The 18,709-nt window shown below is 37.2% G+C and overlaps 1 protein-coding gene across 3 annotated transcripts; it reads left to right on the top strand.

The window, feature by feature from the left end:
- The first annotated feature begins 3,281 nt into the window (after positions 1–3,281).
- Positions 3,282–17,714, top strand: tmem245 (transmembrane protein 245). 3 transcript variants are annotated; one of them, XM_056249452.1, is made up of 18 exons: positions 3,282–3,889; positions 4,953–5,070; positions 5,693–5,788; positions 5,870–5,992; positions 7,198–7,377; positions 7,460–7,629; positions 9,362–9,385; positions 12,559–12,663; positions 12,784–12,866; positions 12,952–13,042; positions 14,341–14,439; positions 14,525–14,656; positions 14,738–14,860; positions 14,953–15,098; positions 16,326–16,426; positions 17,064–17,238; positions 17,345–17,535; positions 17,651–17,714. In XM_056249452.1, the coding sequence occupies exons 1-18, from the start codon at positions 3,287–3,289 to the stop codon at positions 17,683–17,685; spliced, it is 2,595 nt and encodes an 864-aa protein (XP_056105427.1). In that variant the 5' UTR covers positions 3,282–3,286; the 3' UTR covers positions 17,686–17,714. The 3 variants fall into 3 exon arrangements, with proteins under 3 accessions (XP_056105427.1, XP_056105426.1, XP_056105428.1); XM_056249451.1 differs by having other exon boundaries at positions 17,345–17,539; XM_056249453.1 differs by lacking the exon at positions 9,362–9,385 and having other exon boundaries at positions 17,345–17,539.
- Positions 17,715–18,709: the final 995 nt, after the last annotated feature.

The following is an 18,709-nucleotide window of genomic DNA, read 5'->3' as shown; positions in this document are numbered from 1 at the left end:
TGGAACAATGAATGTAAAAATGCTATTAAAGAAAGAAATCATGCGTTCAGGATTTTAAGAAAACATTTGAGTCAAGATAACGTGATTGAATACCAAAGGAAGAAAGCAAGGGCAAGGAAAGTAATTAAGTCATCCAAAAAGAGTGCTTGGAGACAGTTTTGCTCCTCCATTGGCAGTGAAGTACAATTGGGTGATATTTGGGCAATGATTAAAAAAATGAGTGGGAAAAGGAAATCGGTTAATATCCCAGCATTGAGAGATGGAGAGTATATGGCAATTACAAATAAGGAGAAAGCTGATTTACTAGGCAAGAAGTTTGCAAGTGTGCATAGTGGAAGTCATTTGGATGAAATGCACAAACAAAGAAAAAAAGAAATTTTAAGAGATAATTCTGATGTGACAAAGAAAAAGGATTGTGATGGTTCGGCTCTTGATATGGAATTTACTCTGCATGAGATGAAACTGGCTTTAGAGGGAAGTGGTTACACGTCCCCAGGGCAAGATCAATTATGTTATGTAATGTTTAGACAGCTACCTGATGAAGCATTGGAAATCATATTACACCTGTTTAATAAGATATGGAGAGAAGGCGTAATACCTGTTAGCTGGAAAAGTGCTCTGATATTACCTTTTGGTAAACCTGGTAAAGACCTAGTGAATGCAGGAAACTACAGACCAATTGCACTAACTTCTCATTTATGTAAATGGATAGAAAAGATAATTGTTCGTAGACTGGCATATTATTTAGAGCAAAGAGAACTGTTAAGCCCATGTCAAAGTGGATTTCGTAAAGGAAGATCTACGATAGATGCATTAGTGAAAGTTAGCAATGAAGCAGAAAAAGCAATTGGTGTGAAAGAGGTTATGAGTATAGTATTTTTTGATATAGAGAAAGCGTATGATTCTATGTGGAGAGAAGGTTTAATGATTAAAATGCAGAGAATGGGGATTGGTGGAAGACTTTACAACTGGGTTTTAGATTTTTTAACTAATCGGATATTTCGTGTTAAAGTTGGAGATGCTATGTCAGAAGATTTTAATATTATAAATGGTATCCCTCAAGGTAGTGCTATTAGCCCGATTCTTTTTAATATTATGATAAATGATATTTTTATGAACGTTGGGAAAGACATTGGATCGTCACTATATGCAGATGATGGGGCTATATGGAAAAGGGGGAAAAATATTAAACATGTGACAAATAGTATACAGAATGCTATATTGAATATTGAAAGATGGTCGTATGAATGGGGATTTAAAATGTCAATTGAAAAGTCATGCTTCATGCTTTTTACTAGAAAGAAAAGGACAGATACGGTACAACTGAAATTATATGGTCAAAGAATGGAAAGGGTAACAAAGTTCAAATATTTAGGGCTATGGTTTGATGAGAAATGTATATGGAGGAATCATATTAATCAGATTGAAACTAAATGTAAAAAGGTAATAAATCTAATGAGAGCAATTACTGGGTATGAATGGGGAGCAGACAAACTCTCACTTATGGATATTTATAGGGCATTAATACGGTCGTGTATAGATTATGGGTGTATAGTATATGGAGCAGCAGCTAAAAGTATTTTGGAAAAGCTTGATAAAATTCAGTTCAGAGCCTTAAGAATCAGTATTGGTGCAGTTAAAACAACACCTACTAATGCGCTGCTGGTTGAAGCTGACGAGTTACCTCTTTATTTAAGACGTTCTAAGTTATCATTAGTATATTGGGTAAAGCTAAAAGGATCTGGAGAGGAACAACCCGCTGTAAAGGTGTTAAGTGATTGCTGGGAGTATACACAACAAAGAAAATGTAAAGGTTTTGGTTGGAATATTTCTACAGTAGCTGAGGAATATGGACTAAACAGGGTAGAGTATGGACCAAATACTGTATGGGGTAATGTTCCTCCATGGATATTCCCAGTGATCAAGGTTGACTTTCGTCTTATAGAACTAAAGAGAACATGGGCTGAAAGGGAAGTGGATAATATTGGATGTTTGGTTCATAAATATGTGGGAATTAATTATTATAATTACATGACAATATTTACTGACGGATCTAAAGACCCAAGGAGTGAGCATGTAGGAGTAGGAGTATACATTCCAGAGTTTAATGTTGTAATTTGCAAAAGAATTAATGATGGAGTATCTGTATTTACAGCTGAAATTACTGCTATAATCCTAGGATTACAATGGATAGAAGAGGTGAGGCCGGAGAGAGTTGTAATTTGTTCAGACTCTGCTGCAGCTCTTAGTAGCTTAAATTCAAAAGAAACCTCTAGAGATGATTTATTGTTGGAAATATTTACAACATTATTAAGAATACAAAGAGTTGGAACTGATGTACAGTTTTGTTGGGTTCCTGCTCATGCTGGTGTAGAGGGAAATGAGAAGGCAGATGAGATTGCTAAGAGAGCGTTGAATTTAAACAAGAATGATATTATGAAAGTTCCATTTGGAAAAGGTGAGGCTAAATCATTAATTAATAAGGTAGTGAGGGATTTGTGGCAGAAGAAGTGGGACTCAGATAACAAAGGAAGACACTATTATAATATACAAAAATCAATCACAGTGAAAACATATAAAGGAAAGTGTAGAAAAGAGGAAGTGGCTCTTGCAAGACTAAGACTTGGACATACTGGATTAAAGTCAACTTTGTTTTTAATGGCAAAATGCATTTCTGATAAATGTGACAGTTGTAATGTACCAGAAAATGTTGAGCATGTTATTTTGTGGTGTAATAAGTATAGTGCTGAGAGGATCATTTTACGTGGGAAAATGTACGGATTAGAACGTGGATGGAATTTGGAAGGGATTTTAGGAAGGAATGAGAAGATGAGGGAGTGCTGGGAGGCTCTCTTTCGTTTTCTAAGAAATACAGGATTAGATAATATTATATAGGTTAGATATAGTTGAGTTAGTTTCTTTTGCATATTTGTGTGAGTATGTGTGTATACATGTATGTGTATGTAAGTATATGGGTGTATATGTGTAAGTGTGTGTGTGTGTTTAATAATTATTATTATTATTAGCAATTTTATATATATATATATATAAGTTGTTGTTGGGTTTTTTTTTTTTTTTTTTTTTTTTTTTTTTTTTTTTTTTTTTTTTTTTTTTTTTGGTTTTTATTTATTTATTTATTTAGTTTATTTTTATTTTATTAAGACCTGAAGTATGTAAAGCCCTGATATTACACACTCCTGTACAGTAGGTGGCGGTATGCACCTATAAACACTGGTTTGCGATCCGCCATTAAACTGAAAGAAGAAGAAGAAGAAGAAACGCAGCGATGCCAGCGACCATGGCAGACACAGAGGACCCTGGTCCAGGCGCGGCCACTGACCCGGACACCCCGCGCACAACCCGGCCACACTTCGTCTCGTTCAGCGAGACCGTTCAGCCAGCAGTCGGGATGGTTAGCCAACTACTGAGCCAGCAGTCCCTGAAGTTCGACAAAAACATCAAACAGGCCTTCTACAACACGGGAGCGATGATCTTCGTAGCGATCTGTTGCGGAGCATCGGTGTTGGTTTACTTCATCCTGGAGGCTTTTCTACGGCCGCTGCTGTGGGCAGTTCTGTGCGGCACTTTCCTGCACCCGTTCAAGTACTCGCTCGCCCGCCTCGGCCGCTCTTGGCTCAGCAGGCTGCAGGACAGCGGGACGCCGATAGTAGTGGGCACTCTGCTGGTACCGGTGTGGTGCGTGAACTACGGGGTGGAGACATTGGGTGAAATGGTCGTAGATCGGCTCAATATACTGCTGGCAGTTGGGGCTGGTGTACCCCTGCTTTATTTCTTATATCTGTTCTGGAGCGTCATTGGCATGCAGGTGATCCTTGGTCACGTCTGTACCATAATCTGTTTCGGCCTGGATTGTTTCAGCTATACGTGGGTGAGTACTGTAGTAGTACTGTCTGTGTATAATGACACGTGAATGGGAAAGAGACACGCCTCCTGTCCGTCAGACCATGCACAGGTGGACGGGATTGTGAAACAGGGACTGTTAAAAATTCACTTCTTCATGGATAACATAGTGTAAACATATGAAAAAAACAATAATGAAACTTTCATACAATTTGAATGTAAATTGTGAAACATTGTTTGCTATGTATTGAGCGAAGCCTGCATGCCTCAACAACTTTCATTAATAAGATTAATAATTATTACACTATAATAGATGTCACACAATTTTGTCACTGTAGAGACATTCTCTCTTCGCCTCTCTTTCATCCATCAGAGAACCATATTTTTACATTGCAAGTCTGTCAACCATCGTATGGACGCAGCTGGCTTCAGATAACCTAACCACGTGCAAATATGTTTGTATACAAAAGTGTGTTTAAACACATCCGCTCATGTGAAATATCAACATTTCTTGAACCCATGCTTAATATGTCTGACTGAGTAGGAATTGTAGCATGACATCCCAGATACCAAAAATATGGCCTTGAGGTTACACAGCCCAAATGAGAGACCATAATGCATATTTCAAGTTCTTTTAAAGGTTACAAGAACTCTACAGGACTACATTTCACCCTGACCTTCAATTTAATGACCTCACTATCTGATTTATTTATTTATTTCTTACTTTCTTGTAGGGCTTAATTTAATTCATACAGGTCATGTGGAAACTGTTCAAATTGTAATTGGGAAGAAATGCCCCCTTTAACAGAACCTTGTGATCCGCTTTTAACAAGAAAACACAAAGATCATCTGGTAGTGGAGCTGGATTTTATTTCTTTTTAGGACCTAAAGAATGACAGAATTTTCATATTTGGTAGAACTATTCATATAATGAAAATGTGTGTGTTGTTGATACACTCTTGCAGTGCTTATGAGGGCTGGGAACATACTGAGGGTTTTTGTGATTATAAATAGATCAGTGGCAAATGTTTGGTGCAGGGCACAGTAGTTACCAGAGATGTCCAAATGTTCTCTCTCTTTCTCTTTGGCAGGTTGTCACGTTAGTTGTTGGCTATGTGTTGGCAGTGGCCTTTAAGTGGACGCCTGGCATGGAAAGTTACTTGCGTTCCCTGTCTGTGCCTGTATGGGCAGCACTTATTTTCTACCTGGGTAAGACCCTTCTGTTATGAAACAGTGAATTATTCTGTTTGGGTTTTATGTGGCATATCATGTAGTGGTTGACTGACACAGATTTTTTGATGGTCAATAGCAATATCTTAAAGAGCAGAGTGGTCAATGGACAATATAAAGCTTGTATATATGATATCACACTATTTAATTTAAAGCTTCACAAGATAAACAGTAAATAATATGTATTCCAATTGCTGCAATGAAATTTATATTTAATTTACATAATTTTTACAAAATTGATAATGAATGATTTATTAATAATTTGATAGGAAGTAAATCTGTAAAAACAGATAATACTAATAGAAAGGTAAGCGCTTTAGTTCTTTTTCATATACTGTACAGTGTACTTTGTATAGCAGTACGGTCAAATGATAAATTAGATAGAACTGCTACTAGAAGGGTTCCCATTCTCTGTCTTTATTAGTTTACTGTCTTTGTTGAATAGTTTTATCCAATGAATTATTTGTAATAAATGATCCTGTGCATTTATGGTCAGGTGGTGGTGTTCTTGGCGCTGTTAAAGTAAAAGCTGAAAGTTTAGCATTGACCTACAGTGCTATCAGTGAAGTAATGCTAAAAAACTCTCCCTCTCTTTTTCCAGTCTCTCTGACAGGGTCGTGGCGGGTGCCTGTGTTTGTCGTGGTGGTGTTCCTGCTCATAGTGGGCTCTCAGCAGAAGCCTGTTGTTCCAGGGAAAGGTCAAGAAACAGAGGCTCTCTTACCATTTCCCTCTGTTCTTGATGTCCTCTGACCTTTGGTCCTCTCCTCTCTCTGTATAGGCGAGCTGCCTGGCCAGGTTCTCTCCTTTGCTGCTAATACGATCTTCATGGCAATCTCCTGCAGTAACTTCAGCCATGCTGAGAAGATACAGGAAGAGACAAGCACCAAAGAACAATCCAAAGGTGGCACAAAAAAGCAAACAGACCAGTATTAGATTCTAAATCGTGTAAATGTTTAAAGTTATTTGCAGTGCTGATTTTGTGGGAAAGTCAGCAAGATTCTGTGTGGGTCTGGTTATGACTTACTCACAAAAGCAAACATCTGTATCCATTAATAAGTAGATGAGATTATGATGGATGTTATTAATGTGGATTATGAGGTAGTTTATGCCTATCATCAAGTGTTTTCAGAAATATAGATTTTTCGATAACAATTACAGGAGAGAAGAGAAAGTGAGAAAGTGCAGCTGGCATCAGTGTATCAATACAGTGGAAAATGAGCACTGAAATGGTTTAAAATATTCCAGTATTAATATGCTAATATTACAATAGTAATATATTTCTGTCTTATTATTATTATTATTATTATATAATCCCTCACAGAGATATTGGGCCTGAGGAATCTCAGACAACAGTTTCAGTTGATAAAAAAAATGCTTTTTTGATTATGGTAAAAATAAATAAACTTAGATGCTGGTCAAATTTTATGCCCTTAATGTTCCCTGTGGTATCAAAAATTGTCTTAAATATCGATATTTAGATAAGGTATCAAATAAAGTTAGAAGTTCCAGTATCTACTTGACCACTACTATCTTCATTAGTAGGGATGCACCAAAATAGAAATTCTAGGCCAAAACTGAAACCCGAAAATTCTGGATGCACTTGGCCGAAAACCGAAACCGAAAATGCTTTTTAAAAATGACTTATTTCTTATTTTAAATTAGGCCTACCTTTTTTTATATTCGACTTTTTAATGATACTGAATTAAAAAAAATACAAGCCAATAAAATAAAATAACCACACACATTATTGATTAAATATCAATATATTTTTCTTTTATTCAGTTTTATTCTATGCAACAGACATTGTGAGCAGAGCGTATCGGGAAGTGGATCAGTAGCGTCATTTGACCAGTGTTGCCCAGCTATATCACACCACATGTTACAGCACAGTAGGGCTATTGCAAACAGAAGCAAGTATTATGCTACATAGAAATTTCATGTCGGCACGTTATTTTAGCAGACTTTCCGATGAGTATGAGCTATACATGAGTGGAGCGTTCGCATAGGCCGAGCAACTGAGGGACTGGACATGCATAAAGCGTAATATTGAGTGGAGCCTCCCTAATCATTAGTAAAGTGGATTTTCCCCTCTTCTTCCCCTCACAGACTTTATGGACTCTCCGAAGGCGGTCTTCAGCCGGAGTCGAAGCAGACTAGAGTTCAGGGGTCTCCAGCACAAAGAGAGGACCAGTGATATCTACTTTGTGCTGCTTGCGTGGGCTATAGTGTTGGTGCAGGTCTGGCTCAACCTCTGGATCTTACAGTTATTGCCCATCCCTGTTGCTGGTAAATTCTGTGTTCATTGTCCTGAGGTCACGAGTGTGAAGATAGTGTTCACATTTTCATGAATGAGTGCTATGTTTTTCAGTTTGGGTCCTGAAGAAGATGTTTGTGCGTTTTGGGATGAAGGACTTCGCTGGACGGACTCTAGTGAAATGGTGGTCGGCTTCTGAGAAGTTTGTCAAAGACAGACAGGATGCTCTGCTGCCTGGACCAATCAAAGGCTTAGCTCAGTTCTTGCTTCGGGTGGACACTAAGGTAACACCTCACGTAGATACACCCACACAAAAGCACTCGCCTGTCTGCTGACCCACTGTCCTTCACAGCACTTGCCTGCTGGTAGTTGTCACCACATGTGCACATTTATTTTTGGAGGCGACAGAGATCTGTGATTACAAAGAGGAACTGAATGTGGTTGTGGCTTGCTAATTCTCTTTTTTACTTGCACAACTAAGGCACGAAGTACCCATAACTGACTGAATAAAAGCTATGGAGGTCAGATGTGGATGTTTCTGTTTATGTCATGACTTGTGGGGAAAATGAATTATTCAGCAGATGTATTTTCAATGTGATGTGTTTTTCAATAAGAAAATGTCATTAACCTAATAGTTGGAACACAATTAAATGCACTTCCTGTCTTTTTGATGAGCTCAAATCAAGAGTAACTATTTTTAGTCTTTGCATAGTCATGTTGTATTTCTGGTTATTGTTGGTAGTTTTTGTTTTCCAGCTATTGTTTGAGGTTTATGATATTAGGAAGTCAACTCAACATTCCCAAAAATGTGCCCACAGTTTCTCATTGTCCCTTTCACTGTCTGAAGTGAACGACAACCCACAGCTGCAGTCAATCTAGATGAAATCTACACCTCTAAGAAACCGTTCGCCCACCTCCTGACCCATAGTAATCCAGTAATGTAACCCAGTGTCTGACTTTTGCCTTCTTTCATTCTTTCATTAGTCATTGTTGAGTCACACATGCTGTCAAAACCAAATCTATTGAAAATATGCTAGGGTCCAAAATGAACACATTTGCCAAGAAGCTAATATGAGTAAAAAATTGGCTTTGTTGAGGACTTAAACCTATTACTTGCCAGTAGCTGGTGACTTTGAGGAACTACAACATACTGTAATACATGGCCTAAATCAAATTGTAGGAAAGATAATCAATGATGTACATTACACAACCAATTAAAATCATGGAAAACATGATACTTTTTTCAGTATTCTTTGATGAAAAGAAAGTTCAAAAGAACAGCATTTATTTGAAATAGTAAACTGATCGAAAGTAACAGTAAAGACATTTACAATTTTACAAAAGATTTCTGTCACTTTTTTGATCCCAAACCTTTGAACAGTAGTGTATGTGGAAAGTTCCTTGAAATTAATCACTAGAACAAATACATTTGGAACAAAATCATTTGTCTTTTCTTTTGTGAAAGATGCAGTTTTGCTGTGAGTTTTCACTAATATGCACAGAAAAAATCAACTACTAAATAAACTAAAACAACTAAATAAAATGTGTTCTCAATAGAATGAAAACTTAGTTTTTGATAAAAAACAAACAAAATATAGTTTTGTGGCTGGTATTAAATGAAATATTTGTCAACTGAGTTTTCTTAATTCACTCACCATTAGCAGATGAGGCAAAATGTTAAACCTTGTAACTGTATCTGTAACAATTTTTTTGATTTGACTGTAATTTGCTTTATATAACCATCATATCCCTCACTGACTGTCCACAAGAATGAAAGAAGGTAAAAAAAAAAGACGAAGACACTTAAAAAAATAATAATCGTAGCCGATTATTAAGCTTTCTTTTGTCCTCTTATAAAGCCCACCAAATCACACCTTCTCTAATTGTTCAGTATGAATATCTTCCTCAAATTTCACCGACCGGTCTTGTTCTGTTTTTGCCTTGAAAACACTGCTTTCCTGCATACTGATTGGTTGTTTCTAATAACCGTTTGTCTCTCTGTCTCCCTCCTCAAAGCTCTGGCATTGGCTTAACAAGCAGGTAAATCATTTGTGCTGGCAGGTGTACAAGAGAAAGAAAGAAAGAACAAAGGGGAAGAGAAAGAAAGAATGACAGTGTGCTTTCATTAGAAGCTTTGGAGTGATGCTTTCCCCTCCCCACTGTCACCCCTCCATCTTTGAGCTTCTGCTTAGCTCACTGGCTGTTCCTGCTGTGTGGCACTTTGCGCTGTGGAAGGGAGCATGCGCTCTGGATGTGATTGAGATGCTGACACACTAACTGTCAGGAAAAAAAAAAGCAGAACAAAACCCCAAGAGAGTCCACCGCCTCTTCCACAGCTCTTGAAGTGTGCTGGGCTGGTTGTCTTCAGAGTGTGTGAGATGCATTCAGGGAGAGAACAGACAGTGGGAATGGAGGGTTGGGTGAAGGGATGCTCTGGTCTGCTGAGACCAAGGCTAGTGGTGTTGCTGGGTACTTCAGGTACAGGCAGGTTTGGTAAAGGGGTTTTCTTCTGTCTGTTCCTAACTAGACACTCAAGCTGCCTGCTGCCCTCTTAGGTATAAGTGACTGTCTTCATAAATGACTTCACATAGGAAACGCCGCACACCACACAAATAGAGCTCTGCATGGGAAACTCCACTTCACTTGATTTCAGTAGTTTGTTCCCTTTAAGACAAGTCATTTCACTCGGCGGCCATCTTTGAAACGCCTCTCGGGCATTCAAGTGCAGCTCCTATCTCTTTGAATGGGGAAATATCAAATTCTCCAAAACTGTTCGCCAAGCTTACGATTAAATTTGAAATCACCAATGAAATCTGTCAACAACTGTCTTATAAATTTTGTTTGTAAACACTCGAATCATGACGGTGGGTGTGTCTCTGAACACTGACTGCTTCTATTGGAACCGGAGCTTCTAACGCCAGCTGCTGTGATGCGATGACATTACCGATTGGCTCTTTTATTTAGAAGGTGGATCTTATTCCGCCATATTGTGCGTTGAACTTTCTCCCATTCATAGTAATACGAGTGCACCATCTTTCTGTATATAAAGTCTTTGGTTTAATGTTAGCATGTTGCTAAGCTAACAGCTTGATGCGCTAACAAGCACACGCAAATATTGAGTAAAATCATCTCATTTTAATTACATAACTTATTTACATTGATGCTTTTCGGTGTTGAATGAAATTTAGTAATAATAAGTATATAAATATAATATAACCATGTACACTAAACCCTTTAATTTTTTTGGAAAAAAAGAAGAATATTCAGCAAGGCTACATTAAATTGATCAAAAGTGACGAGTAATGTTATATTTTATTTTATAAAGCATTTTTCAAAGTTCATTTGAGCTTTCTATTCATCAAATAACCCTGAAAGAAATGTATCACGATTTCCACAAAAACATTAAGCAGCAAAACCGTTTTTATCATGGATAATAATAAGAAATGTGTCTTGAGTAGCAAAATCAGCATATTAGAATGATTTCTAAAGGATTATGTGACAAAGACTGGAGTAATGATGCTGAAAATTCAGCTTTGCCATCACAGGAATAAATTACATTTTCAAATATATTCAAATAGCAAATATTATTTTAAATTGTAACAATATTTAACAATATTACTCTTTTACTGTATTTTTGATCAAACAAATCTTTAATTATTTAAAAAAGCATAAAAAAATCTTACCAACCAATTTTCGAACTGTAGTACACATTTCTTTAGCATTATCTGCCGCCTTAAGTTTACATTTTCTTTATATTTGCTTGTTGCAATGCATTTCTGTGAAGAATGTCTTATGGAACAAACACTTAAAAAAAGGATTAATTCCAGAGAATTTCAAGAGAATATTAGAGCCAATAACAAAATATTTAGTTCACCATTGTGTTCAAAGCCTTTTAAATGCGCATTCCATGTCTTATTATGCATGAATATAGTTGTGTTGTTTCAAAGGAAAAAAAGAATATCTGTGTAATCTTTCAACAAAATGTAAAAATGTGATGTTTTTTTTTCAAGGGAAACCAAACAAACTATCTATCTATATTCCATCCTGCAAAAATTTAGCAATATATATTTAGAAGGAGATGTTGGAAAGACTTCAGAATATTCTGTCAAAGAAGTTTTTAGTTTGTTTGTTTTCTGTTAATGTTCTATATATCATCTCCTGGACCAAATTTTGTCTGATTAAGATGAATCTGACTGTGGCTCAACAGGAGCAGATGGTGATGAAGTTATTTTCAGGTATGATAGTATGTCCCTCCCCTCGGGAATCTTTTTGCATTTGCCAGCATTACTTTGCAACTGTGTATCAGGCCCTTAACGTTTTGAAGAGGGAGTGATGCGGTTCTTTAGCCTTTTTTAGTCTTTCTTTAGTTTCCTTAATGATGTGCTTTGTACTAATCCATCATCAACATGACCAATTTTGTGTGTGATGTTAATACTTAGCGCTAACAGGAACAGGGAACAGGATTAGACATGCAAGTGCTGCCCACAGGGCCTACAGAAGCTGGGTGAGCAGAGAAACCAAGTCCACCTGCCAAAAACAAAAATATGCCCACCACCTCCTGTTTCCTGACAGCTGTTGTTAGCCTGCTGTTAGTTTTTCACTCAGTAGTTAGTCTTGCTTAGTCATCCAACAGGTTAGCGGGTGTAAAATAAAGAAAAGTCATCATGACTTTGGCTTATACGGCAGTTACGTGTGTGAATTTTCAACAGAATTAATATTTTCACAGCCTAAAAAAAACTCAAATAAGGCTGGAAAAATTAACCTCTCTGTACCTTTCTGAAGCTCGGAACTTATCCATGAATCCTCTGCTAAGTTTTCAAAGGAACACTTCACCCAAAAATGTTGTTTTTAGTTAATACAACGGTCTGTTCCTCACACAAAACTGTTGGAGGGCTTTAGAAAACTTGAAGTCCGTTTTTTAACTTAACAGAATAAATAACTTCCCGCTTTAGTTTTTATTGGATTATCATTTCTCCTGTTAACCAAAAGTAAACAAGGATATAACAATATATTTCATTGTTGAGTGAACTGTTCCTTTTTATTTTATTTTACTGAAAAAGCATTTTACTTTTAGGTTTTCAGAACCAAAGGAATGAACACGATTGCTCCTCAGGTTTGGCAGAGGGAAGCAGGTTTCTGTGTTCTCACACACTTGCATGAATGATCAGATTATTTGTTGAAACTGATCTCTCTTTCTCTCTCTCTCTTTGCAGATGATCGTGTGGCTGGAGCGCTCCTTGGATAAGCTGATCAGTATTTTCATTATCTTCCTGCTGGTAACTGGCACACTGCTCATGGCCTTGCTGCTCACAGCTATGGTACAGTGTTTCCAATCCACTGTCCTTGGGCGGATTATTCCACTGCGTGAAAGACATGATCCATGACTGATCGCAGCCACCGCACACATCATCTCTCACCGATTGTATTTTTGTTCACAGGTGCACCAAGAGAGTGTTCATATCATAGAGGTCACCAGTAACCTGATCAACGAGACTGTGTCCAACCACCCAGAGTGGGCCAAGTAAGTTGAAACATACACTGGAAGTTAGGAATCTTCTTGAAATGATGCGTAACAGAGTGTGTGTGTGTGTGTGTGTGTGTTGTAGCTGGCTCCCAGAGGCCCAGGTTGTTCAGAAGGCTTTAAACTCTGCTGCCACAAATGTTTACCAACATGGAAGAGAATGGATCACACATAAGGTCAGAGTTAAGAGTTTACAATTCTCTTGAAGACCACATGAAACAACATTTATAACAAATTTAATGAGACTGATAAATGAAAGTAAATGGTGACCAGTGGCTGTGAAAGGACAAAAATGACAACAAAAGCAAAGATTTGTTCCATACAAATCTTGGGCTGTATTCCAAGTCTTCTGAAATAATATGATAGCTTTGTGTGAGAAACTGACCAAAACTGAAGTTATTCATCTGCTTTTAAAATGTAATTTGTGTCATTTAAATATGCCCTCATTAAAAAGTATTATTAAAAAAAGAGTACTAATTATGGAAATTACATACTTTTAAAGAATGTACATTTATAGAATAGACACTTAGTTGCATGTTAATTGCAATTAAATGAAAATGTATTATAGTTTAAAGTTTTAATAAATGCAATTAGCTGAACTTTAGAGTGCTTTTTTGACCCACTTAAATGTAGTATTGAATAACACAATAACAGTAACTCACTTTACCTATGCTTAGTATGTTAGTCAACGCATCAAAATAAATGTACTTCTTTAAAACATGACAAACAATCATTAAAACATGAATTAAAATGTACTTTAAGTATGCTTAAGTGGCCTTTTATTTCATTTATATTATATTATCTGCAAGTACAGATTAAAAAAAATGTGGTAACACTTTTTAAAAAAAATTTTTTTTTTTTTTACATACGTTACATGTACATTTCATACAATTAACCCTCAACCAAAACCCTAAACATATAGTAAGTACATGTTGTTTATTAATCTTACTCAGTACTTAAATATATAATTGCACTGTAACAATTACACCTTAAAATAAAGAGTAACCAAATATGCTTTTGTAGTGTACCTAAAATCTTAAGTGCACATTCAATACATTTGAGTGCACTTTTTTGCACCAGGATGTGCATATACAAATGTGACACGGTCGGTTAGAAGAATAATCATGGGTTTGTTAGGGTAAAAAAAGGTGATGACAACATAATGAATGGACTTGATTTTATCGATACAATCATGAAAAGTAAGCTATTATTGGTTCATATTTTTTATGCTCAAGCAACCTTGGTTACATCAGCAGAAAAAAATAGTTTCAGAGCTGGAGAAGTTAGAAAACAAACATTTCTTTTTGTTAAATAACAGATTACTCCATTTAACATTTAATTATAAAATTTAATTATTAATTGGAGTCAAATTGTATTTCATGTTCAAGGCCTTAGTCTTTTATTCTTTATGTCTGTGTGTAAAATTGAATGAGCATTTGTTATATGTGTGTTTTTATGTATGTGTGCATTGTAGCTTCATAAGATGTTGGGTGATAAAGTAAACAACACGGCCGTAATAGAGAAACAAGTTCTGGAGTTGTGGGACCGTCTCTATCAGTCCTGGATTGTTAAGGTAAAAACAAAACCTTACTCGGTCGCACACAATCACTAACTTACATTATTTGTTGTATTCCAGTCAGTGTGTTTTTGTTTTGTAGAACGTGACTCATACTGGACGGCACCGTGGAAACAAGCAACATATGTACAGGCAGAACAGCTGGCTAGGGGACATACTGGACTGGCAGGACATCGCCTCATTCGTGCAGGAGAATATTGAGACTCTGCTCTCGGTTAGTCTCCAGTGTGTGTGTGTATGTGATGGGGAGTGTCTTTATTTGGCAGATTAATGAATATGCTGTCTTCTGCGATAGATCTTGGAGTCTCTGTGGGTGGTGATGAGTCGAAATGTTGGTTTGCTGATATCCACAACAACCACGCTGCTCACCGTACTGTTCCACAGTGGCACCGCACTGCTCAACTTTGTCCTGTCTCTGGTAATAGACACACACACACACACACAGTTGGATTGATGGGATTGGATATTTTGTGGTGATTTTAAATATTTATTGTCTCTCTGAATGTATAGGTGATTTTCCTGACCACACTTTTTTACCTGCTGAGCTCCAGTGGTGAATATTATAAACCTGTGAAATGGGTAATCAGCCTCACACCCCTCTCCCAACCGGGACCCTCTTCAAACATTATCGGCCAGTCTGTGGAAGAGGCCATCAGGTACACATGTCCATGTGGAGATTTGGTTTGTCTTAAAGCAGTGCTTCTCAACCCTCTCTATATAGAGAGATTGAACATAACTAAATACATATATATATATATATATATATATATATATAAACATAGGAAAATTATTTAGTTAATATACTTAACTTTATAATAAAACTAATTTTTTTTTATATATAGACCCTGCAGACCCTTTGTAAATTTGCTGAGCCCCCTGGTTGAGAACCACTGCCTGAAGGGACATTTAAGGTTAAATGTAAACATGTTGCAGTTTCCACAAACACTAATTTTCACTCGTCCATCAGTTTGTAAAAGCAAAGGCAAAAATGCGTGTACAGTAGCAAGTCTGTATGAGGTGGAAGCAGCAATTAGATCTTATAGGGATAGTTCAAAAATGGAAATCCTGTCATCATTTACTCACCCTCATTTTGTTCCAAATCTGTATGACTTTCTTTCCTCTGTGGAACACAAAAGAGACTTTGAAAAATGTTGCCATATTTTGTCCATACAGTGAAAGTCAATTCTCAATGTTGATTGGACCCCAAAGTTTTTCCGAATATCTTTTGTGTTCTGCAGAAGAAAGAAAGTCATACAGAATTTTTATTTTTGGGTGAACTATCCCTTTAACACCAGTTAAAGACGCTGTACTTTGTAATCACCACAAGAGGGCAATACTGTTCTGCTTTTTCTGCCATTTTTTCCATTTGTACAGATAATTTAACAGAGATCATGATCGGAACAACTGAAATGGGGGTGAAATTGACTGCTATTAATATGCTGGTTAAGAATTTCGAAGGGGTTCATCTACAGGTAAGGGTGACCCAGAAAATGGAGAATGAATGGGGTCATAGTCTTGCTGTAGCGCAGCGGTGCCCTTGAGCGTGATGCTTCTCCAGTGGAAATTAGCATAATGTAATTGGCTTAGATAAAGACATCTGTTATTTTTTTTCCAAGCACAATAACATCATTTTCCCTCCATAGACCATAATGTCATGAGCTGTGAAAGTGAAATGAGGAGAGGAATTCGGTGTGAGCTCAGTGTGTATGTGTGTGCGCTGATGCTGCCATCACCCAGAATGCACAAAGCTGTTCCATTAGACCTATTTTTATGAGCGCTTTCACAGAGAGACTTATTCACTCTGACTCCCGTCAGTGTTAAGCTAACTGAGAAAAGAAAAGCCCTCTGTGTTTCCACTCTCTCTCACCCTGTTTTCTTTGCAGGGGTGTGTTTGATGCCTCTCTGAAGATGGCTGGATTTTATGGCCTTTATACTTGGCTTACACACACAATATTTGGCATCAACATTGTCTTCATCCCCTCAGGTAAGACTAAAATACACACAGACATAGAGACTTTTTGCATGTGGTGTGAAACAGTCCTTATAGTGTATACAACAAAATAAACAATCTTTAATCAATAAGATTTATTTGAAAGAATTTAATACTTTTATTCAGTAAGGATGCATTCGATTGATCAAAGTTGACAGAAATCGTTTGTAACATTAGAAATGTTTTTACTATTTAAAATAAATGTGTGATGAACAGAAAGTTCAAAAGAACAGCAATCTTGGTTTCCACAAAAATATTAAACTGGAAAATTGTTTTCAACATTGATAATTATAAGAAAGGTTTCTTTAGCATCAAATCAGCATATTAGAATGATTTCTGAAGGATCATGTGTGGCTGATGGCTGCTAAAAATTCAGCTTTGTCATCATAGGAATAAATTACATTTTAAGATGTATTCAAACAGAAACAGTTCATTTAAATTGTAATAATATTTCACAATATTGCTGTTTTTACTGCATTAAAAAAAAAAAATGCAGCCTTGGTGAGCATTAGAGCATTAGAGAAAATCTTAGCAACCCCAAACTTTTTGAACGGTAATGTACATTTATCTGTCTATGTCATATTATTCCATCTCATATTTGTCTTGCCTTTCTATCTTTTGCTCTGTGCAGCAATGGCAGCTATCTTAGGTGCGGTGCCGTTTTTGGGGACGTACTGGGCGGCACTGCCAGCGGTGTTGGATTTGTGGTTGGCCCAGGCGGAGGGAGTCAAAGCTCTGCTGCTTCTCTTCTTTCATCTGCTGCCAACATATTTCGTTGACACGGCCATATACTCCGATATATCAGGGTGTGTTTGTCTCGTCTTTATACTTACTTTACATGTGCCATCTCTGGTGTCCAAAATTGGTTGACGGTTTAACATTTTTTACTAACCCATATATATTTCTATGCAGAGGTGGACACCCGTATTTGACTGGTCTTGCGGTAGCAGGTGGAGCGTACTATTTGGGTTTGGAGGGTGCCATCATTGGGCCTATCCTGTTGTGCATACTGGTGGTGGCATCCAACATCTACAGCGCCATGCTAATGAGCCCTAGCAGCAGCCAGGCAACTCCAGTGCAGAGCCACTTCCCTGTACATCATGGCAGGTTATATAAACCTTGGTTGTGTCCTTAATAACTACTTTTTACATTGTAATCACCAATTGAACTCTTTTTTTTTTTTTTTTTTTTTTTCATCAATTCTCAGGTCATTTGCAGAAACCCCAATGCAGCTGAAGAGAAGCAATGAATAAAAGAGACACCTGACCAGCCTGTTACACTTCGCTCTGGGGTACCCCTGCAAGACTACAAAAGAGGAAACTTGCGGATACGGAAACTTTCCGTCTCCTCACCCTAAGGGTTCACACGGCAACAGAATTGCTACTTTCACTGCAAATGTGGCTCTAATAGCACATAGCTTAATCATGGCCCTTATTGTTGCCCTCTGTGCTAATAGGTCATTTAGCACTGAAAATCCGGGCACAAAAAAACGCTACGCTGCTTGCACACTCCAGTGCAAAGTTTAGTTAGCACGCCTGTGCTTTGTCCAGCACTGTACTTGGGAATTATGCCAGTGCTGTAATACCTTCAGTTAGCACACTAACAATACTACATGTTTACATCATGCTTTACTGTAACAGCTCACCAGGGTCCCAGTCATCGGACCATATTTTCAGGCTATAGATCACTGATGGTTTTTGTTTATCTGGTTGTACTGATAATTTATCCCATATTGTGGATGTTTGGCACTGTTAAATGGTTATATGTGTGTGTGTGTGAATGAAAGGACATTACTCTTAGATTTACTATTCAAACATTTGTTTAAAGTGTTACATCTTTCTGTTTCCATACATTTATAGTATGTGTTCCTGGAGATCTACCTGCGGAGTTAAGTCTCAACCCTGCTCATTCACTACGGCCTGTAGAATGAAATGGATCTTTTGATTTGATTAGACGTTTAAATGATCTTTACAGGATGATCTCCAGGAGTAGGACTGAACAGCGCTGAGTCTGACCTATACAAATATCCTATATCAGGTGGAGTATTTGTTTATGAACAAAAATACTGTAAAGTAGCTTTAACTATAACAATGTGAAACTAACTTAACACAACAAACTAGTCAGAGTGTTTGCATCACACAGTTTTTACGTTCATATTACCTCAAATGTCTTAATGAATTTTTCTCCGGTTCTGTTGGCCATGCGTGAAGTACATTGTAATATTAATGTACTATTGATCTTACATATGCATTTCTTTATCTGTGTTGGATTTCATTT

This window comes from Rhinichthys klamathensis, unplaced genomic scaffold, assembly GCF_029890125.1.
Source record: "Rhinichthys klamathensis goyatoka isolate OS25496 unplaced genomic scaffold, OSU_Roscu_1.1 h1tg000060l_1, whole genome shotgun sequence".
NCBI lineage: Eukaryota > Metazoa > Chordata > Actinopteri > Cypriniformes > Leuciscidae > Rhinichthys > Rhinichthys klamathensis.
Note: the sequence above shows the minus strand (reverse complement) of the source record. Positions and strands in the feature narration are given on the sequence as shown.

Excerpts from the sequence above, each read along its gene's own strand:
- tmem245 (XM_056249452.1), top strand. The coding sequence starts at position 3,287 with ATGCCAGCGACCATGGCAGACACAGAGGACCCTGGTCCAGGCGCGGCC. Across the intron at positions 7,630-9,361 it reads TGCTTCGGGTGGACACTAAG|CTCTGGCATTGGCTTAACAA; the intron begins GTAACACCTCAC and ends CCCTCCTCAAAG. Across the intron at positions 17,536-17,650 it reads CCACTTCCCTGTACATCATG|AAACCCCAATGCAGCTGAAG; the intron begins GCAGGTTATATA and ends GGTCATTTGCAG.